The following is a 27,617-nucleotide window of genomic DNA, read 5'->3' as shown; positions in this document are numbered from 1 at the left end:
GCACTGTCGTTGGCCCAAGAACAAATTGAAAGCAAGAAATGTGCGGGGAACAATCATAAGAAACGGCAGGCCCTATCAGCGTTTCACGATCTATCGTTTACAAATCGCCTCTAAACACAGCTACGTAGTTGCGTGCTACAAATAACCTCGCATTGATAGCCATGCGGAAAGATCCTTCACGTCTCGCTCAAGCCATTGCGCTTGCGCTCGAATCGTTTCTAGAGCTTGAGACAAGCCCATGTCGAATTGAGATGTATGAGTATGGGCGAAGAATTGCTCGATGTCAACGGCATCCATATCACTTGTAAAAGTACTCAATGCTGCCGTTATGAGACGAACGAGCGTCAGGTTCCCGGAGAATGACTCGGTTAGCTCATGCATCCGTGCTTTCAAAAATGTCCATAGCAACCGGCGGCTCTTTGGATTCATAGAGAGTGCACGCACAACATCGAGCAGGTCTTGCTTTTGCACATCATTGCTGAATGCCAAATCCACAGAGCGCCTGACAAGGGTGTCGTCTTGGGCATAGCATAATGCAAGGAGTGCATCCAATTTGTATGATGGATCGTCTGCTTCGTAGTAAAAACGAAGGACGGCTTCATAGGCTCGGAGTCCTCCGTTCTTCACTCCATGTTTCAAAATGGTTGACCGGAGGTCGGGATGCAAAGGTACCCGTCGGTTATTACGCACATGCTCGGCAAACAGGTCCTGCATATATGTAAGCGTCCATGGATCGTCAGCGTCTGAGGCAGCCTCGAGAACAAAGGTGCGAAGAAGACGTATCTCGTTTGGCTCTTCCAAATCTGAACGACCTGCGAGTACTCGTGCGAAAGATCCAAATAAGTCTACGCCCAGCTTGTTGAGCGCGTGTTGCAATGCCGCTGGTTGCTCCCAGCACATGCTTTTCACATGGACCCAAATTTCTACCATAGTGCGTTGAACTTGCGCGCTTGAATCGTTCCTAAAAGCAAGCAAGATATCTAGAGCATCTGGCGTACTGGCGTAGCCAGCGATGGCCAAACGCAGCGAGTCTGACACGAGACCCAAGCGATCGAGTGGCGAGAGCAAGGCCTTTGCCTCTATTAGTTTGCGAAGGTGTTCGCTCGAATACACGACGCGATACGCGCCAATGAGGTCAGCATTCAGTTTCCATATCGTGTCAGGCAGAATGGGTACTTCGATCGAGCGCTTACGATCGAGCGTGAAATTATGTGTTTCCACGAGGCCATGTCGAATCGTTTTGAGTGCCAAGGGAATGTACCAGAGAGTCGTGTCTTCGTCGGGCTGTGCATCGCCCGTCTCGAAGAAGCGACTTTGTCGGATATGAATCGAGTCTTGTCCCTCAGTCACTGTTAAGAGAGGGAATCCTTGCTGCTGAATCCAGTCGGACATGATGATGCTCACATTGACGCCCGATACATTGCTCATGCTTTCCCATAGGTCCTCGGTAATCGTATTGCCATACAAATGCTTGGTCAAGTACTGACTAACGCCTTGAATGAACGTGTCTTGTCCAATCATATGTGAAAGCATACGCAACACAGAAGCACCCTTGGAGTAGGAGATCGCATCAAAGACCTGACCAATAGCGTCTTCCACATTTTCGCCCTTCAGAGCGAGCTGAATAGGATGTGACGATCGCTTGGCGTCGAGATCCAAAGCGCGATTAAGCTCTGTATGAGCAAACTCACCGATCCAATCTGTTTCAGGATACACGGCCGACATGGAAACAACTTCGCCCATGTACGTCGCAAAGGCTTCGTTCAGCCAGAGATCATCCCACCATGCCATCGTGGCGATGTCACCGAACCACATGTGCGCCGTTTCATGACCCACAATACGTGTAGCCGTATTAACTGCACTAGAGCTTGATATAGCATGGTCGACGAGAAAGGTTGTGCTGCGTCCAGTGATGAGACCCCAGTTCTCCATTGCTTCCGAGTCAAAACTTTTGGCAATGAGCATATCCAACTTTGGGAGCGGGTAAGCGATGCTATACACGCGCTCGTAAAATGGCATAACGCGTCTCATTACGTCCACAACGTGATGCGTTTTGGAGACATACTCAGGCGTTGCATAAGCGTGGAGTGGGATCGAGATGGCTGGTCTTCGACTGGACGACAAGAAAGAGCCATCTACGTGCTCCAGCATGCCATTCGCGAAGGCCAAAAGGTAGGTAGACATGCGAGGTGTTTTTTCAAAATCCGTACGGACCCATGTAGCATTTGAGAGTACGGGCTTCTCGAATCGTAGCGGGTGCACATGCAAGGCGCTGAGTACTTGGTCGGCCGTTACGCTGTACGAAGCAGTGATATTGGGCATGTTACTTAAGGCGGTTGTTGCATTTCGGTGGAGCAGATGCACCTCGAACGTAGCCTTCAAGTCCGGCTCGTCCCAACAAGGAAAGGCCGTGCGCGCAGCTGTGGGCTCAAACTGCGTCAAGGCATAGTGGCCATGGGTATCTTTATGTGTCCAATCGGCGTAGTAGTATCCCATGCGGTTCGATTTCATTTTAGCACTGAAACCCATGAGGATGGAGAGGTTTGTATTTTCACGAAGAACCACAGGTATATGAACAGAGGCACGCTCGTGTTCCAAGTCGCGCTGGGGACGCAAGACAAAAGTGCCCAAGTGTGTTGCGACACGCACAGAGCTCAAATTTAGGTCACGACCCACGTTGAATGTGAATCCATTCGTGTCATTCATAACCTGAAGTGATGCATTTACCGCCCCTTGGAACTTGAGCGCATCCAGATCCGTGAGTATAGTCACATTGTAGTGTTGAGGAAGGACCTGTCTTGGCAAGCGGGATGGTGTTCCGGCACGTTCCAGATTCGAAAGAGCATGCAATAATGTGGGCGGGGTGTAAGGAGCATATAGGGATATCCATTGCACCAATACCCAAAGTGACGCTACTACGATTGTGCACGCTGCCCACATGATCGCACACACTCCTGAGAAGGGCGAGAGAGAGAGAAAGAGTGTTTTCAAAAAAAAATCGTATTCAGCTTTTGTACTCAGAAAGGATAACTTGCCGCGTTCTGAGCGTTTTATGGGCAGGATATGTCCCGCCAGAAATCCACTGCTGGACGTCGCAGGTTCTTAAATGCACAGGCCAACGAGAAATATATGTTGGTAACGAGTTCATATGAGCAAGGAAACTTTGTCGCTAGCTTCCACTCGAGCACGTGATCATGGCGGACGCATGGTGTATCGACAATTTTTTATACTGTAATTTCCTTACTTTGGTATATCTCGCGTTCGTTCAAGCAAAACGGTTAGAAGGCGGTATTGTCGCTCCAATGCAGCAGGGTCATTTGTGTCGTAGAACCATGGTACACCCAACTGAGAGTCAGTGCATCTACGAAATACATACCTGCTCTAGCTGTTGCTGCTGTGAATACCTTAGCTGATTCCATCGACGTAGAGCTTCCCAAGTCCAATGCGCATAAGCTGCTTGCGTACGAGCACCACTTGGTTTGGTTAGTTGCATACTTGAGAACAGAATGACAGGCTTGATTACATACTTAGGTCCTCGGAGATGCTCCTCGTCTTTTCCCACGAGTGCTGTGCGCTCTTTAGCTAGCGCCAGCTCAAGCGCATCCTGCTCAGTTTGGAGCTGCATAAGTACAGGGCAATGGCGTACCTTGCCAAATGCTTTGAGAAACGATGCGTCTTCACACAACATTAGTGTGTGTTTGACGGCCTGTTCATTCTCTACGTCTCTTGGAGCAGCTTGCTGCTGCTTAGACAATGCAAGCGGATTGGAGGTTCCTGAGGCCAACACGCCTGAACGACGCAGGTACGCTGGCAGAGGCCGCGACGACACAGCCCACGGGCGCAGGTGACCAGACTGCGTGCATTGATTTGGATCAGTGTCTGTGACACGGTCTTGCAAGCTCCGTAGCTTAGCTAGCAAGGCCTGCACCCCACCAGGATCGTTCTGAGGTTGAGATGGCATAAGATTTTGCAGCAGCCGGGGCCGCCCTTCACAAGTTCCTCTTCAACTTTTGTCCCTCCTTGGCCCATGCACCAACATCCACTCAACGTTGAAACTTATGGATTTACACTCCACCTGGACCCGCTTTTGCCCATTAGTTGCTCGGACAGTTCGTGATGATGCCATAAGCCACCAGTGTTGGGCACCAGGTGTTGTTTAGATAGATACTAGTTCTCCATGACCAAACGTGAGCAGGAGTCCCAGCATCATTATTCACATTCGAAACGTCGGCGGAAACAAGGTCCAAGAGTTGGTAGTGCACACCAACGACATACGCGTAAGATCGTTCATGCACTCGATTATCCACGCTGTGGCGGCGTGTTCATGTCGTGTGCCCGTGGGAAGGAACGAAAAGCTGCATCTGAACTCATTGAAGTTATGGAAGAAGTATGTGAATGGGCACTTATTTGAAACAGAAAGCTCAATGCATGTACGGTGACGTAGACGAAGAGGATATGGACTCTTTGCGAAATGGGCCTGCGCCTGCGACTCGCGCTAAAGGTGCGGCCACTCCAACCTCAGTGAATTCCTCATCAGATATTGAGACACAAATCCAGCAGGAGCTACAAGCGCTACGCTCGACGCCATCATTGTCGCGTTTTACTGCCTTGGACACCGATACAGAATGCTGTATGTCTTTCCGAGTTCTTGTTTCTTACATGCAGTATGCTTTATCCAGTGTCTACCACCAGTTGATCCGTATCGGCTAATCAAGCGTGTGCTAACCGACATGGAAACCACAGGTGCATCGCGAAGCCGCTTCGTCCAACGGCTTTCGCCTGTCCGTGTGCTTTGTCGCACGGATACTGAATCGATTCGCACTGCTGCCACGGCTGCTTTGGCGCCAGCATTTCCTGAGGGCCATGCACGAACGGTATGTCATTGGGTTTCTCTACTTGAGCTGGTCGTGAACACGAGAGCCAATCGGGCTGACTGACATGTTGACAGTATCGCATTGAGCCACGTATTCGAGCGCATTCATCATTATCGCGAGATATGCTCATTCCACTCATTGCTTCATGTGTACCCAAGAATGCTGAACACCGCGTGGACTTGGCACAAGCCGATGTCATTATCATCGTTGAAGTACTTCGAAATATATGCGGTATAGGTACAATCGACGAGTACCAAAGATTTGGCAAATGGAATGTTCAGACGCTCGTTGAGCAAACAAAACGTCACAAAGACGCATGAGTCACTGCACGTACCGCGAGGCTCAGACGAGCGATCTCATCGGACGTGTTGTGGGCATGAACACAGATACGCACACGTTCTTTGTCGCGTGGGACTGTGGGATAACACACGGCACGAACAAGGAATCCAGCATCTTGTAGCTGCGCGGCGAGTCTCTTTACTTCTTTGCTTTGCACTTGGACAATTGGCGCTGGCGGCAGCGAAGCTGCTGTTGGGGCCGGCAGTGCCAATGACTCGTACAATTCAGCGATGCGTGCGTGCAGAGCTTGTACGCTCTCCTCTAACTCACCACGCTCCCATGCAGTAAGAACAACGTCTACAGCCGCGGCTTGGGCTGGTGAGAGTGCTGTTGAATAGATAAGCGGGCGCGCGTAGTTGAGCAAGTATTCTCGCCAGAGACTCGGCACCAAGAGGGCGGCGCCCGAGCAACCAAACGCTTTTCCAAAGGTGACAAGCCGCGCTGATGGCAAGTCTGTGCATCGCAATGCATCACACACACCACGCCCACCGCGTCCATATACGCCAACACCGTGTGCCTCATCCACAAGAATATGTCTCGTGGATGCACAGGGAACGTGTTTCTCCAACACATGCGCCAGCTCTCGAAGCGCGCATACTGTGCCATCCATGCTGTATACACTCTCTAACGCGAGAAACACGTTTCGCTTACCATCCTGAATGTCGCGAAGGAGGTTGGAGCCTAGTGCGCTCGAGAGTTGGCGATCAAGATCAACGGGGTCATTGTGCTGGAAAGGCACGCAGACTTTGGCTCGCGACTGCCGCATGCCATCATGCATACTTGCATGAATAAGCTCATCATATAGAATGACATCTTCAGGCTGTGGTATCGTCGAAAGAAGAGACACATTGGCATCAAAACCAGTATTACAAAGCAACGCTGCAGGCGCTTTGAAGTACTTTGCTAGTCGCTGCTCCAGCTGCGTGTGCGTGGAAGAGTCGCCGTCTAATAGTCGACTTCCTGTGCTACCGAATGATTCGCCATTATCGTGTAGGCGCTTGAGCCATGCTTCACGAACGCGTGTGTTTCGTGCGAGCGATACATAGTCGTTTGATGAAAAGTCGACAAGTCTTGCCAGGCGCTCAGCCTCCTTCGGGTTCTGAAGCAATAGTTGCCGGCGCCGACCTTGCCGCTCACGAATATCTAGCGCTTTGCTAAGCTGGTCATCAAGCATGAATGTCAAGCCGAGCGAGAATTATGGGTGATAATCCCCTTTTCCCTCCAAGTGTCTGTGCGTGCCACAGTGTCAAGGTCTCATTGTCATCACGTGGGTGTGCCGGATGATGACGATCAATGTCCTCCACACCAAGGGTCCAACATATAGTCTTGACAAGCGATCAAGCTGAACTTTCTTCTGGGTGGCGTGCACTGACGTGACGGGACGGTATGCATAGAGTGTATCAGGCACGCTTCATCACGCATGTCCCTGATGCTACAGCGCTAGGCTCAGCCGAACATGTGTATGTTGGCACGTCTAGTGGACATGTGATCGTGCCAGAGCCGGCACCCAAAGTGTCGCCACGCTTCTCGCCTTCACGACGGAAAATTGAGCAGATAGGCGGCATTCCTGGCACAGAATATATTGCATGCTTGGCAGGTACGTTTGCGCTTCGTGACCAGCTTATGTTTGAGATTCGTACGTGAACTTGTGTACGCATGAGAGTCTCGACACGCCTACTCGGTTGCCACTCACGCAGGGCGCGAGTTTATTCGTGGCTGGGACTTGGTTGGAAGCACGCTCGGACGCCGCAGATGCACATTCACGAACAGAAACAGAGCGAGCTGTTGGACTGCGAAGTATGGACGATGTTGCTCGTGAGAAGCGGCGTGCGTTGAATGATGTGCGTGTATCCATGCTCGCTGTCGCATGCAAACGGTGTGTGGTGCTGTATCGCTGGGTTGATGGCGCATTTTGGGACTGTAAAGTGCATTCGCTTCCACGTACGCCCAAGACACTCGCTTTGTTTCAAGGTACATCCCTATTTGCTGGCTATGCACAGTATGAATATGTGCGTGTCGCCATACGGCCAGCACATGCATCGAGTGTTGCATGGCGAACCCCCCCGAGCGATGCGCTCACTTCTGGCACATGGACAGACACTGCAGGATGGGATACATATGCTGTTCCTTTGCCGACATCAGCAGCTCAAGAATCGAACTGGTGGAGCCGCTCATGGCGTCCGTTGGTACTCGCTCTTGAGCACGATGTCTTGGTCAGCACAATGCGGCAAGGTGTATTTGTGGATGCATATGGGCGACCATCCCGTAAAGATGTGCTGGAATGGGATGCTCCACCATTGCATGGCACAACTGCTGCGCCTTATCTCGTGCTGCACGAGTCTGATGGCACGCTTGGTGTCTACATGCAGACGACGTTGCGCCGAGCGCAGAGCGTAAAGCTGCCATCCGAGGCGGGAGCTGTTCGTTTTATTGCGGCAGGACCGCAACTTGGAGTGGTTGTTTGCACATCGGCCTGTGTGGCAATGCCGAACGAAGTGACGGTGGGCGCAAAAATGATTGCCTCGTCGTCTCGTAGCAGTGGCTCCTTGTATGCGCTAGAACCGAGCCCCGTCAACGACCAACTGGCGGCATTGACATCCTCTGGCAACTATCATGAGGCACTCGCGCTATTAGATGCACTTGACCCAGCTCTATGGCCACATGATATTCATAACCAAAGACTGCACATTCAAGCACTCGTGGGGTTGGCGTCTTTCGTAAATGGCAAGTTTGATGTCGCCGTGGACCTGTTCATCGACACACACATGAATCCCACCTATGTATTAGCATTATACCCAGAAACGATCTCGGGGCCTCATGCGCAGCCGCCGTCATCGTGGGCCACCTTGTTTGATGCACAAATACCGTGGGATCATGCAGTCGATGAAACAAAACGAACTTCGTCAGAAGCACTGGATGCCCTGGCTCGCTATCTGAGTGACTGTCGGCGTGTCTTACGCCCTAAGACAGCGCACTTAAAGCACACTGTTTGCGTTGATACCCACTGCATTGCAGACCTGCCAATGTGCGCGTGCACACTCGATAAGATGAACGAAAAGCAACTCATGGCTATGGCGCAGGTGGTTGATACGGCTCTTTTCCACGTATTCTTGCAGACAAAACCTGCGCTACTGGGCCCCATGTGTCGTGTCGATAACTGGTGTGACGTCGAGCGCGTTCGACCGCATCTTGAGCAGCGACACATGTTTGATGCGCTTGTGTCCTTGTACCGGAGCAAGCAGATGCATGCGGCTGCACTTGAACTCCTTCAATCTCAACGCGAGTACTTTGTTGATCCCATCAAATCGACGATTGATTACTTGGAAGCCCTTGGTCCCGAGCATCTGGACTTGATTTTGCTGCACGCGCATTGGGTTCTGGATATGGATCCCGAACAGGGCATGTGCATTTTCACGTCCGAGTCTCATCTTGAGTCGCTCCCCCCGGAACGCATCGCTCATGATCTGGCTTCGTTTCGTCCTCCGCTCTGTCTCACGTACTTGGAATGCGTGATGGAGGTTCGGCGTGTTGACCCATCACTGCACACGCTCCGTGCGTGTCTGTATTTGGATGCGTGCCGAGGAGGTGCATCACATGCGGCGTTGCTCGAGTTTTTGTGCAAGTCGACACTGTACGATGTCGACGCTGTATTGCATCGCCTGCCTGATGAGCCGGCGTGGCCTGAAGTCAGGGCTGTGCTTCTCGGTCGTCTTGGCCGTCATGACGAGGCGTTGCGCTTGTATCTCGTCGAGCTTCGCGATATTGCACGAGCTGAAGCATATTGTGTCACATATGCGCGTGACACTGAACGCGGCACACTCCTCTCAAAGCTCCTGCGTATCGCGCGGACGTATTCGCCACAGCATTTGCATCATGTATACGCTATCCTGACGCAGCATGCGCAGGATCTAAACTTAGGTGAGGTTCTCGCGCTCCTCCCTCAGAACTTGCCCGTTCAGCACGTGTATGGACTGCTGGAGCGCGCATTACAGGCACAAACTATGGAGCGATCGAATGTGCGAGTGATACGCGCATTGTGTGAGGCTCAAGTATCGGCACTCGATCAAGATCTGCGTGCGCTGCAGCAACGGCATGTCCTTGTAACAGAAGGCAGGACATGCGTGCGATGCCACCGACGCTTGGGTCAAGCCGTGCTAGCGGTGATGCCCGCCACTGGAGCGACGATGCATTACTATTGCGCAATGGATGATGCCCGCGGCAAGGGTGGCTAGACCGTGACGTAGCATGTAATCTCGAACACCAAGGACGTACGATGTCATTCGACTAGTTCTTCGTTGAAATACATGAGTTATTTCTCGTGTCGCTGGCATGCTGCATGCATCTACGATTCTATACGGGCACGAACAATGACGTGTCGTTTTTCGTCGCTGTTTTTATTTTCGTGAATTTGCAAATACACCAAAGCATCGAGCGGCTGGTGTTCAGTCGAATTGGCCTTGGGATTTGCGATTGACGAGGAGGAGACTAGCGCTGATGATGACGCACGCACACGGACGAGTAGTTTGTGTGAACTTTGAGCCCCAATCGTCACCGTGAGTGCGCTCCTGTCATGAGCACTTCCACTCGTCAAGAGTGTATAGTGTTTCAACTCATCATGGCTGGGTGTCGTGGGAATGGCAGCAGGCTCCTCAGTCGATGGCGAAGTCGCCGCGGTGGGTATGGAGACACCGAGCTGGGTCAGGCGGTCGCGGTACTTGGCTAGTTTGTCCAAGTTGCCCTTGCGACTGGCGATTTTGAGTTTCTGGAAGAGTGTCTCTACTTCTTCCTCCTCTTCACTAGAAAGCGCCCGGCGTGTGGCACTGTCGTTACTCATGGCAACAAGCACGTCGAGCATGGGTGAGACGGGATCATCCAGCCGCACGACGAACGTGCGTTGTTTTGCTGTCGTGTTTGATAATAACACGCTTTCTGGCATTGAGACCAAGTCTTGCGAGCTGCATGTACCGAAGTCAAGCGATGTGGGATCGATGGCAAAGTTTGCCACTTTGCGCACATTCGCTTTGAGCACAATGGCCTGGTCATTATCGTGGTCCGCAATGTTCTCGACAAGCAGGCGCTCGTAAAAGGGGCCTGACAACGAGGGCGAGAATGTGAAGTCCACGCCACGCTTTCCGTAGCCAGGCACAATGCCATAACGACCTCGGCCCAAGCGAATGTCGCCCGAGGCAATACTACCGCTCTTCCGAATGCAGTAGCGCAACGCCCATTCACTCCTGTTCTGGATCCAAATCTTCCGCTCACGCTGGTCCCCCTTGTCCATGTGACCAAAGTTGATGTGCGGCTGTCCCAGCTCGAGCATGCTTCGGCAAACACTGGAGCGTACCATCAGGTCGCGCACGGGCAGCTCGTCGACATCGCGCTGCCGAAGCGCCTCAAATTCCGGCAGGCCTTCTGCACGACGCATATCAAACTCCAACAAGCGCAAAAAGATTCTTGAATCCTGCTTGCGCGCATTGCCCTGAATATGCGGTCGTGTGCTGCCATGTGGCGTGTACACAGCCACCACTTGCATGACCGTGTGAGGAGGCACGTTCAGTAAGCCAGTCGGTATGAGCTGCCCGGAGGCAATTGCATCATGCAGCGCACGATGCAGATTGATTTCCGTACGAACCAATCGCTCTTCCGCCTCGACGTTTCGCACAAAGAAGGTCGATAAGGAAGCAGGTTGGTGCTCCAGGGCTGATATGAGCGCATCGAGATCAAGTGCAGCGACATCCTGTGGGTCTGCAAAGCGCGTTGCTCGATACCATGTGCCTGTTAGTGCCGGGGACTGTGTTTGCTGTCTTGTGTGGCCTGCAGCTCCGGCTGAACGCATCGATGTGCTAGGGCCCGTGCCTACGCCTTCATTCGAGCCAGATCCAAGACCTATGTCAGCTTTAGCTCTAGCGGCGGACGTAACAGCGTGCACGCCTTGTACTCCTGATTTGGTAGGCATGTTGGCAGCGGTTGTCTCTGCGGCCAGTGTTGTGCCGGCTGCGCCCGATGCATTGCCGGCGACGGTTCGGCCTGTTTCGCTCGGTTTGCGGCCAGACATACGCAGTGGCGGACTGTGTCCAGCTCCATGCGGCGACTTGCACGCGTGTTTCCGAGTGCTTGAGCGGCGACGAGGGTCAGCACCAGGCGATCCGGCAGCCAGGTCAAGAAAGGCAAGTGGAAGCAATAGGGAACGATCGCGGAAAGCCATAGACGAGCCGCACTGAAAGGAGGCACGGCCGCGGCTCCCACGTTTCAGGGCAATCGCGTGGCTTTTAGGCGTGTGTTGGATCCGTTTCGTTGGTACAGAGCAATGAGACGGCGTGTCGGAGGAGATAGTCTCGAGGAACTGCTCCTTTAGCGCAGCCACACGGTTGTGGTCAGAGCGTGTTGTGTGCAATTGTGGCGCCTTCACATACAGCTGTAGATCTTCGGGATGCGCGACACTCATTTCAAGCGAGAGACGTGTCGCACACAAGTTCTCGATGCCGAAACTGCGCACGCTGGGCGAATGAATATTTACGTCGCCAAAATCGAGGAAGTTTGAGCCGGAAGTCGTGAGGATTCGGTAGAACAACGAGTGGAAACTCACGCGCTGCAGGTCGACATTGCGCGCACGAACCTCGAGGATCTGGTCATTACTCCGATTCAGCAGATTCATGACGGTGATCTGTTTTCGGTAGGACTCATTAATGCGGCGCGGGAAGAACTCCATCTTCAGTTCAACGGTCTGCCGGGCAGGCACAGCAATTTCATCCATGTACATGCTCAGGACTTTGGACACAAAGCGCAGAAGGATACGGGTCTCGAGCTCGGAGTGGTTTGTGATGGCCACCTGGGCCGTCATTCGTGCACCAACGCTGGCCATGCCGAAATCGACGACACGTGGCTCGACGGAGATGAAAGGCGTACATGTTCGCAAATGGCACTGGATCTCACGCCGCTCACGACCACCATGCGCATTTTCTGCTGCATGCACATAATCCAAATAGATCCGGAATGACGAGTGTTTGAGCCGCCCACCCGTGTATTCGCTGTCCACAGGCTCACGAGGTGGTCGATACGACACAACGATGCGGTACTGGGCACCAGGACGCATCACAAGCTCTTCTAGCTGGTTGTACTGCGACTCACCGACACCAGACAGCATGGCAACAGGGTCGTGGTGACGCCGGTGCCTCGGCTGGGATGTCGCTAGTGCACTGACAGAGTAAGAGGCTACACGCTGGCCCATCACAGGCGCCGGCGTGTTCAGACTGGGTGAAATGCTTGGCACGCTCCCACTAAGCATGGCCGAGCTCGTTGTGCTTGCCGCGGTAGATGTATGATGCGTTGTTGCATCGGTTTCACTGGACTGCGACGCAAGGTCCAGCCGCGGTTCAGGACTGCCGACTCGTGAGCCAGCCTGCGACGCATTAGACGAGATGTCTGAATCGCGATCTGAGTCATTAGCCACCAGGGGAATGTGGTCCGGCACGCGTGGTGTAGCAGGAGCCTCTCCCTTAGAAGCTGGATCCACTGTATTGGAGGCTAGAGTTGCACTAGCGGCCGCTGGTGGCGAGTCGTGGGTCTCATATAGAGCCGCACGTGCCGTGGATGTCGATGTGCCGCCTAGCGGCACGCCATCATCAGGCACATCGCCCTCGTCAGCACTGTCGCGCTGCAGGGCAAGTTCGGCCAGTTGAAACGTCACATCGGCATCTTTGTCTGTATGGAACATAACATCGAGGTGCTTGTCACCCGCATTTTTCAGTACGAGCAGTTGGCGCGTCCATTCGCCGCCACAGCAGTCGCCAAAGTCCAAGGGACATTCACTCAGCACGATAAAGCGCCATCAGAGGCAGCACCTAGCAGGTTTGCGCGCACCAAGATCCGCACGTCACTGTTGGGCATGTGAGCATTTTCAAAGGTGATGGTTTGTTCAAAGTTAGCATGCGACTCCCATGGCTCAAGCACCAAGGTGAAGATACGCTGTTCGTGCGGCGCGAGCGCCGCTGGCCGGGCGTCGACGCGTGCATGAGTCGTTTGATCAACTGCAATAAGTGGATTCACTTCGCGACCGTCGTGCACGCGAACTTGGAGAAAGCACTCTATGTCGGACCTGTTCGTAACGCGCACATCGCGGACAACATGCTGGTGTACGACAACATCGCCGACGTCCAGTAACAGCACACGATCGCGGCCCGCACTTGATTCGTCGGCATCCGCACACTCAACGAGCAGCTCGGGTTCGCACGCACTGATCTTGACAGGGATCTGAATGCGCTGTTGCCCATGTCCTGTCGCTTCCGTATGGTGCACGAATATGGTCATCGGCAGGTCATACGCTGTTGTAATGCATTCTTCGGAGGGCGGCGAAGAAGGCTTGCCCTCGGTGCCTGTGCAGGAGCTGGCGCTGGCCTTGGTGACTTCACGCACTTGCACTTCAACGTAGAATTGTTCCGATGCATGGGGCTCCATTGTCACTATCGTACACGTCTCAAGATTGGCAGCCAAATGCCGTACGGCACGCAGATTGGCAGGGAGCAGACCGTCCTCATAGGCCCAAGCAACGGTATTCGTAGCGACATCAGGCGGCCAAGACACCGTCTGCACGCCTGCTGACGCGCGGATCTGTGCCCATCGCACACCCGGCGGGGAGTGCGACAGGTCCAGCACTAGAGGATGAGAAGATTGATTGGTAAGTAAGACGGATCGCAAAGAAGGCGCCTGGTTGTCGTATATGCGAGAGAAGTTGAGCTCTGTCGGCAAGCCTGATAAAGGAAATGCGACGCCTTGAGACACACGCAATTCTTGGTTGGACTCTTCCTCATAGTTGGGTATAGGTCGGGGATTGCCATAATCAGCCTCGTTGACTCCAACAAGGCCATTTCCCGTCGCGTTTGAGGCCTTTGCTGGCTGACTGCGTTCGAGGCCACCGGCTCTAGCGACATCCATTGTAAGACCCGTGCAAGGGAGACGATGGGGTGGGGAAAGACAGCGTGATTTCCACACACCGTCCGGTGCAGTGCAGAGCGCAGCAGGAATCAAGCTGTTGCGACAGACGCACTCGCTTGTTTAACACTGGGCCGGTGAAATGAGAAATCCACTCTTTGGCGCTGGAGCTTGTCACTATGACACGAATCAATAGGATGGGGCTTCTAGAGCTAGGCTGGAGTCTTTCAGTCATCCATCGGCCGATGAACACTCTTCTCGTAATCAGAAGACATTTCGTCTACACAGACAAATCGAGCACAAGAAGCAAACGAATATTTCCCAGTCTACGTGGAACAAATCCGTGCATCCTGGCATGTTGTGTCAATACATATATATATATACGATGAGAAGCAGGTCCCACTTCAATGGAGGTGCCCTCTAACTTGCAATGTAACGACGGTCAAAGTAGAACCCCAGTCCATGAGTCTATGAAGGCCATGATTAGATCAACATTACATAGATATTTATGTGTGTATACAACAGCCGCAGTGGAACCACAGGCAGTGCAACTGTAGGGAAACAGGGAAGGAATGGTTTGTACATGAAGCTGCCGAGCTACGTCCACGATCACACCTCAGGGCAAATAGAACCAATGCGTGATCATCGTGGCTCGCAGCTTCTCGCGTGATGGGGGCATACAGTCGCATATTGATCTCGCAGCCAGCGCGAAAATTGCGCGCTGTGGTCCCAAAACTAAATGTAATAGGCACTAGCATCCGTCTTGTAGCCCGTCGCAGGTAGGCGCTCCATTGTTGCATTCGAAGGCAAGGTCTGTGGCATGTACATAACACGACTGCTCTCGACACGCGGCATGGACTTGAGCTCATTCAGCTCACGAAGGATGGCCGTGTCATGCGATTTGCGTCCCCGCGGAATTTGCATCATCGATTGCACAGGCTTAAGTGCCAAGCCACGCACGACGCCGCTCTGGGGCGTTGGGGCCATTTGTTCAGATGCCACGGCGGTGTAGGCTGACAGGCGAGCACGTAGCTTGGCTTGCGACTCGGCCGCACCGCTCGACGACCGCTTCGACGGCGGCTCACCACGAGACTCGGCTGACATAGTCGTTGTTGCGGATGTCATGGATGGCGGAAGATTCGATCTCGTCTCGGCTGGCGAGGGAGGTGGTCGCTTTCGTTCACTTGCTATTCCTTTTGGACGGGATGTTGCTGTGGTGGATGAAGGCGGTGGCTTCACCGATGACGACGGCGGTGCGGATGTATCTGCAGCGGGTGCGAGCCAGCTCGCACGCAGTGCTTTAACACTTGTGTTTGGTGGTGTGGGCAGAGAGCGAGTGGGTGCGCCGCTGGGCGGGGTCGGCAGCGGCTGCGAGCCCTTCGGAGGGCTCGGCAGCGCACGTCCTTGAGTTGCTGTAGATGTCGGTCGCGATGATGCTGACGTAGCTAGGCGCGGCTCTGGGCGCACAGGATTCGCGATATGCACCTCGGGTTGCATGGGCGTGGCATCTGGCCGCTTGATCATGCTGACGAAATCCTTGACACGTCGGCGCTCTGGGGTGAAAGAATGACTAGGTGACTTGGGTAGGAATGTGGCTGTGGGCGCTGTTACTGTGGTTGACTGAGATGGTGGTGGCGTGCGTGAGATGTGTGTTGATCTTGATCGCTGCGTGCGTGGTGAGTGAATGGTCATAGTTGTGGGTGGTGGCGATGAGGCCGGTGTGTTGTCTCGTTGAGCTGACTGTGTCGCAACTGACGTGGAAAACTTGGGCTTTTCTGGCTCGCGCGATGAAGAGGTATGAGATGGGGTTGGTGGTCGTGGGTGTGAGTGTGGTGTAGATGCTTCTTGTGGCTGCAACGGGTTTTTCAGCTGCCTCGTTCCCGTGGTCTTCGACGGCGCCTTGTCATCCAAGGTTGGCACACCGTGCAGACCCAAAGTCGACGTGCTCAGTCTGCCAGGCAGAGCCTTGGTCGTCGCAGGACGCTCAAGGCGAAGTGAGTTTTCAGCCTGTCCGACTTTCGCTTTGCCCTGAGCCACATCACTAGGTCGGAGGCCACTGAGCCGAGGTTTCCTAGCTTGGGTATCGGGAAGTGCTGGGCTCCGCTCAGCCTCTGTGGTGCTGGATTCGTTCATTTGCTTCTGGTCATCGTCATTTTCATCACTATCGTCCACAACGAGCGATGCCAGCTTGGCTATCATGGTAGCCTGCTGCCTCACACGAGCCTCCCATCCATGCACGCATGCGTTCAGCGTAGACACAAGCGCCTTTTGCTCTGCGAGTTCGCGCCGTAATGAGTGCACTTCGTCCACGGGCGTCAGTACTGGGCTTCCTCCTTGAGATCGTGAGCGCAAAGGAACACGCGGCGGCGTCATACCTGAGCGAGCCTCCATCGGCAGAGCAAGCGGCCGCTCGGGCAATGAAATAAGATCGCGCATGGCTTTTTCTTCTTTTAAAGCGCGCTCCAGCGCGGCGACACGCGCTTGAAGATGTACAGCATCTTTGCCATCGTCCAGTTCTGACGCTCGGTGTACAGAGACTAGCTCGCGGAACTCGCGGTGCGCTTCATCTGTGGCATGCTCTTCGCGTAGACGAACAAGTTCACGCTTGGCGCCTTGATTCTGCTTCTGCGCAAAAGAAGCTGCTTCTTCCCACTCGCGCACCTCTTCTTCCAGCGCACGAACGGTGCGTTTATGCACTTCGCGCTCAGCTTGTTGCTGGACGCGCAATTCATGTATTTCGCGACGCAACGCATGCAGATCGAGGTCACCATTCCGTGGGGGCAGGTCGCTCATACGCGGTCCACGACGAGCGGGCGATGCATACGAGCCTTCCTGCGATACAGAATGCAAGGGGGAACGAGCAGGCGTTTGTGCAGCCACCGAACGACTCGTGAGAATCAGTCGTGTCAGATGATCAATTTGCTGCCGCAAGTCCTGGCGCGTTTCTTCCATCGCTGCCACTTCTTGAGCGGCAGCCTCACGTTCGGCACTGAGATGGTCATCGGGATCTGACTCTCCACGATCGGCACCATGGCTTGAAGACGGTGTGGGGGAAAGGGAACCCACACCACTGGACTCGAGGCGAGCACGCAGCTCCTGAATCTCACGCGTGTACTGCTCGATCAGAGCCTTGTCGTCCAGGACAGTCTGGCGCTGTGCTTTGGTTACGACAAGTTTGCATCGTCGTCCGAACTTGAGTGTCGAGAGCGTTTCAATCGCATGTTCCTTGTCGAGTGTGACCGTGCAGATCACAGTAACACGTGCGTCACCACTAAGCGAAGTCTGCAAAAGGCGTGTCAGCTTCGAGTCCCGGTACGGCACATGTACGTCTGAGGATGTGGACGTCTCTGTCAGTTTCGCAATGACCGTCCCGAGAGTGAGGAGCGACTTGTTGATAAAAGCGCCTTCCTTGCGGCGCACAGCTTCAGATGCTGCTCGCTCAGAACCAGCCAGGTCGATGAGGTTGAGTTGACTGACACGCACTTCGGATTTGCTTGCCTGCTCGCGGCTCTCGATGGTAATTTGGAAGACGCAATGGCTTCGACTGCTGCGTGTATTCCAGTCCGTCGCACCTATATGCCGCGCACGCTGGCCCTTTTGAAGCAACGCCATGACTTCCTGCGGCGTCGTGACGATCTGTTCCTCCATGCCACTCAACATGACACGCCCCTTCTCTTCAAAGATCCGTGGTGGACGCACAGCACGCTTGGCGTTCGGATCCACAAGCAAGTCGCGCAGTGTTTCATTATAGATTTCCAGATACGAGACACGCAATAAGTACTCACACGATGGATTCTCGCGAATAATCTCAAACACGTCGTTGACTGTGCGGGGAATCACACCTGGTTCCCTGTCTGTGCCGGACATTGTGTATGTCTTTCCGCTTCCCGTTTGGCCGTACGCGAACACTGTGCCATTGTATCCATCCATGGCCGAGCGGACGACCGGGTACACATTGGCTTCGTACAGCGCCTTCGTTTGCTCGTCGCCCAGAACAAGGTTGTCGAAGCGAAAGTCATACGTGGCTAAGCCCGAAGTACTCGTACTCGCACTCATCGAACAAGGATCCACGTCATCTGAGCTTGTCGATTTACTGCTTCCTGCACGTCTCGCAAGTGATGGATGCTGGTCGGTCGGCATCACGCTGTTATGTGTCTGATCAACGCGCCAAATCCCTGCATCCATTTCGCTATTGAGTGGCCGTGCTCGCACACACACCACAACATTTTCGCGCTGATTTCCTGGCCCCGAAGAACCTGCTCCGTCCCATAAAGGCGGCGGCATAAAGAGGATAAGGTTTCGCTGCTTGGGTGATTGAGTCCTTTCTTTGGATTGTGGCGTGCCTCTGTGTGCGTGTGTGGATGGGACTGGGAGTCGTGTTGATTCGCGTGTTGATACATAGCCAGTCACTCCTCCACATGCGCGAAAAGCAACATCTACCTTGCTGTTTATGTGTTGGGTTTTATTCCTCCACTCAATGTCGAGCTCTTCCAACCTACATACGGCCTGAGTAGGCGCACCGTCGTCCTGTGGGTTGTTACTTTGTGCTTGGTGCCAACGAGCTTCGTAGAGTCGTACCACCTGACGACCGTGCTCTCTTTCTTTATTGGAGACGCTTGTTTTTCTCGATCCATTCTTCATAACATACCGCTCTTCAGGCCCATTCTGTCACGTTCTCTAGCTCGCTCACACTCTGCCGCCCTCTAGCCCAACCTCTTTGTCCCATCACTTACATACACACATTTTCTTCGACCGGGTTAGTGCCCATTCCCATTTCTCTGTTTCTTCTCGATGCGTACTGCTAATCAAGAAAATATCAAGCCCCTTCCTCGAACACCGCAAAAGGGATCGAAGCGAATCGCACTTGGATCTCTGACGTTAGCTGCGCCCAAACGTGCGACTCGTACTTACCAACAACAAGCAAGAGCTTCATCTTCGTCTATTCCCTTCGCTCCCAGAACCTCTTGCAATATCGAAAGCTCCCTGCTTGACCAGCTGGAGTCTTTAAATGTTGGTCTCGAGACCCGCGAGAGAATTATAGGCATGCACCAAAAGATGCTGACCTTACCTTCTCGACCAGCGAAACGATCATTTTTCGCACGTTCTTCGGCATGGTCAAAGCGTGCACAGCCTATTACTCCCACAGCCCTTCTGCAGCGGATTCGGCAGCCAGTGGACCGGATCCCTCTTGACTCTATGCGCCAGCTTCGTGTGGCTCTAGCTACAGAATCTCCGGCATGGCTAGATGAGTTCCTGGATGCCAGTGGATACGACACTCTTCTCGCACATCTTGACTCGCTTTTGCGCATGGAATGGCGTGAGGAACAACACGATGATACCCTCTTGTACGAAATCTTGCGGTGCATTGTCGCACTTGGCTCGTCGAAGTCTGGGCGCTCAGCGTTAATCGACCAAGCTCCTGCGCCTTTTGAGCAGTTGTGTGTTGCTCTGTACTCAGACCAGATCCCGAAAGAGCTTGAGATGCGCCGTATGATCGTTCTTCTACTGCATATGCTCGTCGGCCATGATCTGCCACCCACTGTGCTGGAGAAGCGATCTGTCCATCGAGTACCTGTGCAAGATGTGCCGTGCCTATCCTTCGCTTCAAAGAAGCATGACGGCGCAGCGCTTGCTGCCATGCTGCTTCACACGCCACGACCCTCTACAATGGAGAACAAGGTTGATTTCCTGCAATGCGCTCACGAGCACCGACCTTTGCGTAAACATGTAGAGGAGCTGCAGCGTGTGTGTGGCGAATTTTTCTGGATCTTTTGCCACGAAAACAATGCAATTTGGGACTGGGACTCTCTCGATACACAGGCAGCTATGGCACCACGTGTTCCGAGTGGCATGACGGGCAGTGTTGAATGGGAAGCAATCATGTACTTGACTGAGAACTTGAGTCTCATCAATGCTATTCTTGCATCCTTCTTAAAATCAAGCGCGGAAGCGGCGCGTGCTTTTGTGGATGAGCTTTACTTCGCACAGTTCTCTTCTGTCATTCAAACGCTGCGCCTGGCATCTCAATCCTACTATACATCCATGCACGCTGAACTTGCTCATTGGTGTGCTCTTGAAAAGCAGTCTAAGCAAGAAGCTCTGCCGTTCTCCCCAATCCCGTGCTCTTCTGCAGAGCCAGAACTGATTCCGACACCACTACCCGTCTCGACCTCGACTCCAGCATCAGGGCCAAAACCAGGACCAACATCAATGCCGCCTATGATCCAGGTGGAGCAATCCGCATTGGAAGCGGCCACGTCGCCTGCCCTTGTTGCCACACCTTACTTCACCCCCATGCTGCCATCTGAGCCCATACGACCACATCGCACCGTATCACATATTCGTCACGTTAGCACAGAGCGTGTTTCCATTCCTGTGTCACCTCGAACGAACTACAGCACCATCACGAACAAGCACACGGGCCCCAATTCCGGGCAAGGAGTCGTAGCATCATCCGTAAATAATACGCTTGATGATATTGACATTGCCAATATTGGCTTCTAACTATCAGGCATAGTTAAAGAACATCTTGGTTACATTTTATTGCTGTTGAGATTAGTCCAAGAATGGCACCTTTACGTTTTCAGCTCGCGTCTAATCCAATTCCAACTCCAACTCTAACCTCCGACTCCACCGGCGCAAGTTCCGACCGTATGGAGGTGGAGGCGCGCATCGTCTGCGGATGCCATAGCCGTTGGCGCTCTCCAAGGGGAAAAGTTCTGGGAGCGATTCGGTCAGCAGGTCCATGGGGACTCGCAGATAGGACATCCATCCATTGATTCAGATCAAGCGACGACGTACTTCACGCCCTTGCCATATTCTGTCTTCGCGTCTATATTCTCCTATTGATTCGGGACACACACGCACCAGCTCGGCTGCAGACTTGCATGTACCATGAAGAACTCGCCGCTTCTTGCTATGCTGTTAGTCGTCTCGACTGTTCGTGGTACTAATGTTGCATTTCACTGGCCCGCTATCATTCGACGAGGGAAGCACCATTCACATGTACGCTACTATTCAAGTACAGATGGCGAGCTCGTACATGAAGATGAAGCGAAATCCAGGAGCAATGTCGCAAGCGATAGTGATGACGTGTTGTCCGATTCCATGTCAGCCTCTTCGGAAGATAGCTTCAACGAAGAAGCAGCTCGCATTGGTTGTGATGATGAAGAAAGCGCTTTTCGCGACAGTTCCTCATCACGCATGGTGCGTGATTCATCCCTCTCCCGGTTAGGATACTCGCCGACTATCTCTGGATCATCGCGTGCTCGCTCACAAACACGTCATCGATCCGCGCGCTCACCTGATGCTCGACCATCGTCTGGACGCAGTCAAAGCGTATCACGGGCGTCACAACGGCTGACGCACTCGTACACTTCTAACGCATCACACACGAATGGAGATGAAGGGGATGAGCGTGTGAGTCCATACACGTCGCTACTTGGCTTCGAGCTTGGTATGCTCGCATCGTTTCTCATTCCTCGACGGGAACAATGTCACCAGCGATTTGAAATGACCATTGATGATCTAACGTTTCTCGGCCATCCTGTCACACAGGAGCATGTCGCGCCGCAATCCAGAACCGTTGAATCGACCATCTTTAATGTCGTCATGGTCTTGGACAGATCGAATATGTATCCATCAGTGCGTTGCATTGACTCTAAACACTGGCTACAACTATATTATACCATCCTGTTCAAGCTGACTGCCATGCTTGCTTGGGAGGAGGCGCGTGTCCAGTATGTGTCAGAGCAAGCACATCTGTTGGTCCAGATGCGTGAGGACTACTTGCAAAATGGCTCGAATTTTCACGAATACTTGAAGGCGAGCTTGAATGCCTCCTCTCTTGCACAGACGCTTCGAGATATTCAACGCTCCATGGCTCGCAGACACAATATCGACGTGCTCATCAATGAGAATATTGGTCTCACGCTCAAGCTCCCACAACTTCTCCAAGAACCGAATAAGGCGGAACGTGCTTTTGAGTTTCAGCCCATGTACGACATGCACGATAGCGTCGTGCAGCGAGGTGATCTACCAGAGCCTCGTGACTTGACGAATCCTCTCGTCCGCCCTTATGCGTCGAGTCTATCGCTTCCTTCAATTCTACAGGAGTGGTCTCGAACGACCGGCCCATTTTTGTTGCCATGGAAGACCCTGCTCCTGCCAGAAGAGGCATTTCTGCCTTACCGCCAGTCTTCCATTTTCAAGATGGCTGAGCCACTCACGCACATGTTTTGTCCATCGCCACAAGGATGCATGACGTTCGCACAGGCGGCGGAGGCCTTGCAGTGGGACTTATACAAGGATGTATATCCCATGGTACGCCATCTGATTTACTATGCGGATGCTCAGGTCATTGATGTGCCACGAATACAGAGCTTGTATGCAATTAATCCTACATTCGACACCCATGAGCTGGCAGGCTTGAGCGAGCGCTGGACGCGTCAATTCCCTCGAATGATGTCTCTTCCAGAGTTTCTCACGATCGTTTCGTCCAGTCTACGTCCTTTTGTTTCGCATTGCGTCGTAGCACCGAGGGAGTATGCGCCAATTGATATTCTTATCTGGCTCCTGCGTCAGAATGTGCTGACCCAACTCCATGTGTATTTGCGCCTGCTAATCACGGCACGCGATCAGTTACGCGCCGTTGATTTGCGACGTGAGCGGCGCGAGCGCCAACTAGCCCGAAAGCATAGGGCTGCACATTCGGTTGATGCTCCGCCCAGCTCTGACCAGGAAATGCTCATTGACCGACTTCGCACACAGATGGAACACGGCCTGAATATCCCACAGCGTCCAGCCAAGGATCGTTCTCATGCAAACTCATCACACGCGACGTCTCGTGCGAGCAGCACTTCCAGTATAGACGACTGGCCATCGGGTCATATGCACTATAGTGGCGGTTCTGACTATTTCCACCCGACCAGCGGGAACGAGCTGGACATGGATTTGGAGGAAGACCGTTTCGATGACTTGCTCCCTGGGGGAAGGCCACATCCCATCATTATCCAGGAGCCTGCTCGTGCTAACCGTACGGAAAGTGAATGGATTTCTGCCCTTTTCGATGGAAAGCATCCTTGGCACACTCGGTGGCTCATCCGCCTCTTTCCTTACCTGAACGGCAAGCATAACGTGGATGAGATTATCGCTCGAGAAAAGATCCGGCGCCGAGATCTCAAGAGCATCATCTCAGAGTTTGATGCCAATCTCCTTCATTTCTATCATCCGTAACAAGCTATTTCGTGGACGAAGTTGTCGCCGCTGTCGTGGTCGGCACATCGGCCCGTTGGTGCTTTGTCAACGCATGATCGACTAGGTATCACAGTCACTTAACTTGCATCATTTCTAAAATGTAAGCCTACAAACTCCAATGTATGTAATGTATGTTATAATATGACTAACAAACATGTTGCAAGCATTCCTGTTTAGCGTTTCTATAATTGTCCCCAGAGTGCAAGTCGCGGCCAGTTCGACATTCGCGTCACCTGCCAACCGGGTTACGATTCGCGCGTTGGTGCTTGACGCCTATTCTCCCTCCACTACTCATAGATTTTCGGCCGAATCTCACACCACTTCACACAATTCAACACACGCGCGCTGTTTAACGAGACGCGCGTTGGTTAGCTGAGGTTGCATAGAGTACAACACGGTGCAACTTGGTGTGTGGGTGGGTGGCAAAGAGGCAAGCAAGCAAGCACCCGCGGGTCTTCTGCACTGCTTGGTCGTTCTTATAGTCGATGAATGAGTTCGATGAGTTCGAAGGAGAACTCGATGATGGGTTGCTCGAGCAGATTGATGCCATTGAAGCGCATCACATGCATGTGCCACCGGCAAGGATGGAGTCTGTAGCGGAGCTTGACGACGAATTTGCCGATCCGTCTCTTGACGCACTTATGATGAATGAAATGGATACAACTCAAGGTTCAGACTCGCCTGCGTTGCAGCTGAGAGGCGCATCTGACCCACCATCCACATTTTCACTCACAACAACACCCCCACTTCCTCACGGTTGCTCTCAAGCCCCCCTCCGTCATCAGCAGACCCAATTCCCATCATGCACGCCGTTAATCCAGCAGGGATTATGGGGTCGTATTCCATCACTACAATCGACATCCCAGCGTACTTCCTCGTCGTCGCCCTCAGCAACATGTTCTCCTTGTACTCGACCATCCACGGCTCCTCCTTTATCTTGTTCCCAAATCAATTCGTCCGAAGGACAGGTGTCGCTTGCACCTCGATTCTCATTTGGTCGAACATCGGAAAAGTTATGGGACCATCGCATATTTTTGCAGCAACGCAATCGTGTTGTCAAGCGGCCTATTGGCGACATGGAGTCGGACAACGACGTAGACCCTATCTACCAAAACGAGCCGCGCCCCATGAAACTGGTTTTGGATGTTGAACAGGCCAAAACTTGGATATACCCTACTAATAAGCCTCTCCGCACATATCAGCTGAACATTGTAAAAAAGGCTCTCTTTGACAATGTGCTCGTGGCACTCCCCACCGGTTTGGGAAAGACGTTTATTGCGGCTGTTGTCATTCTGAATATGTTTCGATGGTTTCCGCAAGGCAAGATCATCTTTGTCGCCCCAACGCGCCCACTTGTCGCACAGCAGCAGCAGGCGTGCCACAGCATCTGCGGTCTGCCATGGGACACGGCCATCGAGCTCACAGGCTCGAAGAAACGCACTTTACGAGATGATGAATGGCATGCAAAGCGAATCTTCTACATGACGCCGCAGACATTTGAAAACGACTTGCTCTCAAGCACATGTGACCCAAGTGATGTGATATGCGTCGTCGTCGATGAAGCGCACCGTGCAACAGGCAATTACGCCTACTGCAAAGTCATGCGACATCTTATGTACTATAACCCGCATTTCCGTGTTCTTGCGCTGACAGCAACCCCAGGGAATAGGCCTGAGCGGGTGCAAGAAGTCGTCACTAATCTACATATTAGTCGCATTGAAATACGCACAGAGGACGCTCTCGATATTCAGCCGTACCTGCACAGGAAAAGAGAGGATGTCGTGCACGTGCCTCTCTCTGAAACTCACGCACAACTTCGCTCTACGTGGGCTGCGCTCATGCGGCCCCATTACGAAGCGCTGGAAAAGCACGGGCTTTTGCATGTGAATGACCCAGCAGATGTCCGTGCATTCACCGTTCGGTCGATCGCTGCTCAGCCACATGGACGTGCAATTTTACAGAGCAAACCATTTCTCTACGGTGCCATACAAAAACTCGCGAACATGGCACAAAATATGCAATATTTGACTGAATTGTCTGTGCGTCTGTTTTGCGATCGTGCTATCGACATGTTTACTTCAACTCCGTCAAAAAACCGCCATGAACGCATGCAAGGCAATGCCAGTGCCAAAAACAGCACTAGTATCAATAAATTACTCACCTACATTCAGCAAGTGCGGGACGACTCGGGACTTATTGTGCATCCAAAGATGAAGAGACTTGCCGAGATCCTTCAATCGCACTTTGCTCGCGAGTTCACTCATACGTCTCGCGCGATCGTATTTTGCACGTTCCGTGAGGTTGTGCATGAGATTGTCGAGTTGCTCAACCAAATTGATCTGCGTGCTACACCATTCATCGGGCAAGCAAGTGACTCAAAAGGCCATCGCGGCCTCTCGCAAAAGCAGCAAGAGCAGGTCGTTCGCGCATTCAAAGACGGCCATGTCCAAATACTTGTAGCCACCTCGATTGGCGAGGAAGGTCTTGACATCGGCGAAGTCGACTTAATTGTGTGCTATGATGCAGTGCGCGACTCCGTCCGTGGCCTTCAGCGCATTGGACGAACAGGTCGAATGCGGGATGGCCGTGTCGTTGTGATGACGACCGCAGAGCGTGAAGAGTCCAATTGGAATCAGTCAAAGGCTTCATACAAGAATATCCAGAACTTGGTCCGACATGCAAATACCATCGAGCTGTACACAGACGTGCCACGTCTCGTGCCAAGTAGCTTGCAGCCTGAGCCTGTTATGTGTGAGGTTGAGCAGCCACCGCAAGAACCCGAGCAACTTCGTTTGTCACACCCTAAGCGCGATTCTAAGCAGTCACGCCTGCCGCGCAAACCGCGTGGACAGCCGGTCCCGAACGATGAACGAAGACGCTTCTGCTCAGCAGCCGAGCTTCATCGTCGCTATGATGAGCACCGGGAGGGTGAACCTACAAGCTTACTGACTCGTCCTGCCATGCCCATGTTGGCGCCACCTCGCGCCTCACTCGAAGCATCCTCATCCTCTGCATCCGCTGCCGCATCGTCAGTTTCGCGCAGTCCACTTGCTTATGCGTTCGTCTTCACTCAGCGGCACAGCAAATCTCTCTGACGACTCAGATGATGCCGAACTGTCTCGTTCCAGCCAGAACATCATTCCAACAACTTCTGCGTCATCGCCACACTTGACTCGGTTTGCACCCCATCCCCTCATGGCAGAACTGGATGCGTCCACAAAATCGGAAGAGGAAGCTCCTCTCTTTTTGTTATCGTCTCAGTCCACGTCTGAGCCCTCGCCCTCTCGTCTACCCGCGATGCACACTAAGGTCGAACAAAATTGTGGCCTGGGCGAGCCAGTCAAGCGCCGATGTCAGACCGAAGCACGCGTACATCAACAGCCACAACCACAGCCAAAGTATGAGCAACACCAGCAATGCCAGCCGCGCCGTCGACAGCTTCCAGTTGATTCGCCGCACAAGCGCAGGCGAAAATCAGATCGGCCCTCGCGCCGCTTGCATGCGAGCTCTTGGGTCCTTGATGAGGCCGAACGCGAGACTGATTCCGAAGCACACGGCGAATCAGACGAAGACGACGATGGCCCTTCGACTTCGGAAGAGAATGACGATGACCGCGCTGCTGTTGGCGACTTTGAACCGACACAGCGCACTGGGTACCAGCAACAAGCAGTCTACTTGCAATCGATGCTGTCGCAACAAGCGCCGACCCCATTTCGACGCCGTGATCGGCTTGTCGAGCTGCTGGAAAAGCGTTATGTCACACAACCGTCTTCTGAGCTTGAGGCCTCATCGCAGCATGTAGATGAGTACTCGCAGGACTCTTTCGTTGTTGATGACGATGCTATTTCATGGGCGTCTTCAACGAATGAGTCTATAGAATCAATGTATCATAACTAGTATCGTTTTCATGATCTCGACACGTAGCTAGTTGGTGTGCGTCGGAACGAGAAGCACACCTTCCGTTTGGACCCCCAACGCGCCAAGCAAAGTGGCCTTGTCCGACAGCGTGAATTCTATCACGCTTGACGATCCGGCAAATGTAATGCCCTTCTCAGTTCCAACACGGTTGCATGCAACAAAGTATGTTTTGTGTCCATCATGTCCTGGCTGGCAAAGGCCCGGCACCCACAACGGTACACACCTTGCGACCCAGTAGTTGAGGGTCAAAATGTTCGGCGAGGAAGGGTCTGACGCGTCTGACACAATTTTGCTTTCCGATTC

General features: G+C 53.1%; 12 protein-coding genes across 12 annotated transcripts; 6 read left to right on the top strand and 6 right to left on the bottom strand.

Moving 5' to 3' along the window:
• Positions 1 to 135: 135 nt before the first annotated feature.
• MGL_3647 (uncharacterized protein) lies at positions 136 to 2,940 on the bottom strand (the record flags this gene model as incomplete). The annotated part of the gene is made up of 1 exon (XM_001729128.1): positions 136 to 2,940. One exon carries the CDS (start codon positions 2,938 to 2,940, stop codon positions 136 to 138), a length of 2,805 nt encoding a protein of 934 aa, XP_001729180.1.
• A 421-nt stretch (positions 2,941 to 3,361) lies between these two features.
• On the bottom strand, positions 3,362 to 3,961 carry MGL_3646 (uncharacterized protein; the record flags this gene model as incomplete). Its single annotated transcript, XM_001729127.1, has 1 exon — positions 3,362 to 3,961. The coding sequence occupies one exon, from the start codon at positions 3,959 to 3,961 to the stop codon at positions 3,362 to 3,364; it is 600 nt and encodes a 199-aa protein (XP_001729179.1).
• A 216-nt stretch (positions 3,962 to 4,177) lies between these two features.
• MGL_3645 (uncharacterized protein) lies at positions 4,178 to 4,710 on the top strand (the record flags this gene model as incomplete). The annotated part of the gene is made up of 2 exons (XM_001729126.1): positions 4,178 to 4,387; positions 4,417 to 4,710. The coding sequence occupies 2 exons, from the start codon at positions 4,178 to 4,180 to the stop codon at positions 4,708 to 4,710; spliced, it is 504 nt and encodes a 167-aa protein (XP_001729178.1).
• Positions 4,711 to 5,178: 468 nt separating this feature from the next.
• MGL_3644 (uncharacterized protein) lies at positions 5,179 to 6,387 on the bottom strand (the record flags this gene model as incomplete). The annotated part of the gene is made up of 1 exon (XM_001729125.1): positions 5,179 to 6,387. One exon carries the CDS (start codon positions 6,385 to 6,387, stop codon positions 5,179 to 5,181), a length of 1,209 nt encoding a protein of 402 aa, XP_001729177.1.
• Positions 6,388 to 7,066: 679 nt separating this feature from the next.
• On the top strand, positions 7,067 to 9,445 carry MGL_3643 (uncharacterized protein; the record flags this gene model as incomplete). Its single annotated transcript, XM_001729124.1, has 1 exon — positions 7,067 to 9,445. The coding sequence occupies one exon, from the start codon at positions 7,067 to 7,069 to the stop codon at positions 9,443 to 9,445; it is 2,379 nt and encodes a 792-aa protein (XP_001729176.1).
• A 110-nt stretch (positions 9,446 to 9,555) lies between these two features.
• Positions 9,556 to 12,927, bottom strand: MGL_3642 (uncharacterized protein; the record flags this gene model as incomplete). Its single annotated transcript, XM_001729123.1, has 1 exon — positions 9,556 to 12,927. The coding sequence occupies one exon, from the start codon at positions 12,925 to 12,927 to the stop codon at positions 9,556 to 9,558; it is 3,372 nt and encodes a 1,123-aa protein (XP_001729175.1).
• A 95-nt stretch (positions 12,928 to 13,022) lies between these two features.
• MGL_3641 (uncharacterized protein) lies at positions 13,023 to 14,144 on the bottom strand (the record flags this gene model as incomplete). The annotated part of the gene is made up of 1 exon (XM_001729122.1): positions 13,023 to 14,144. The coding sequence occupies one exon, from the start codon at positions 14,142 to 14,144 to the stop codon at positions 13,023 to 13,025; it is 1,122 nt and encodes a 373-aa protein (XP_001729174.1).
• Positions 14,145 to 14,876: 732 nt separating this feature from the next.
• MGL_3640 (uncharacterized protein) lies at positions 14,877 to 18,281 on the bottom strand (the record flags this gene model as incomplete). The annotated part of the gene is made up of 1 exon (XM_001729121.1): positions 14,877 to 18,281. The coding sequence occupies one exon, from the start codon at positions 18,279 to 18,281 to the stop codon at positions 14,877 to 14,879; it is 3,405 nt and encodes a 1,134-aa protein (XP_001729173.1).
• Positions 18,282 to 19,184: 903 nt separating this feature from the next.
• MGL_3639 (uncharacterized protein) lies at positions 19,185 to 20,645 on the top strand (the record flags this gene model as incomplete). The annotated part of the gene is made up of 1 exon (XM_001729120.1): positions 19,185 to 20,645. One exon carries the CDS (start codon positions 19,185 to 19,187, stop codon positions 20,643 to 20,645), a length of 1,461 nt encoding a protein of 486 aa, XP_001729172.1.
• A 603-nt stretch (positions 20,646 to 21,248) lies between these two features.
• MGL_3638 (uncharacterized protein) lies at positions 21,249 to 23,375 on the top strand (the record flags this gene model as incomplete). Its single annotated transcript, XM_001729119.1, has 1 exon — positions 21,249 to 23,375. One exon carries the CDS (start codon positions 21,249 to 21,251, stop codon positions 23,373 to 23,375), a length of 2,127 nt encoding a protein of 708 aa, XP_001729171.1.
• A 506-nt stretch (positions 23,376 to 23,881) lies between these two features.
• MGL_3637 (uncharacterized protein) lies at positions 23,882 to 26,491 on the top strand (the record flags this gene model as incomplete). The annotated part of the gene is made up of 1 exon (XM_001729118.1): positions 23,882 to 26,491. One exon carries the CDS (start codon positions 23,882 to 23,884, stop codon positions 26,489 to 26,491), a length of 2,610 nt encoding a protein of 869 aa, XP_001729170.1.
• Positions 26,492 to 26,591: 100 nt separating this feature from the next.
• On the top strand, positions 26,592 to 27,293 carry MGL_3636 (uncharacterized protein; the record flags this gene model as incomplete). Its single annotated transcript, XM_001729117.1, has 1 exon — positions 26,592 to 27,293. The coding sequence occupies one exon, from the start codon at positions 26,592 to 26,594 to the stop codon at positions 27,291 to 27,293; it is 702 nt and encodes a 233-aa protein (XP_001729169.1).
• Between the last annotated feature and the right edge of the window lie 324 nt (positions 27,294 to 27,617).

Source organism: Malassezia globosa (genome assembly GCF_000181695.2).
Source record: "Malassezia globosa CBS 7966 chromosome Unknown mgl_sf_10.1, whole genome shotgun sequence".
NCBI classification, from domain to species: domain Eukaryota; kingdom Fungi; phylum Basidiomycota; class Malasseziomycetes; order Malasseziales; family Malasseziaceae; genus Malassezia; species Malassezia globosa.
This window is presented reverse-complemented; position numbering and strand designations above follow the sequence as displayed.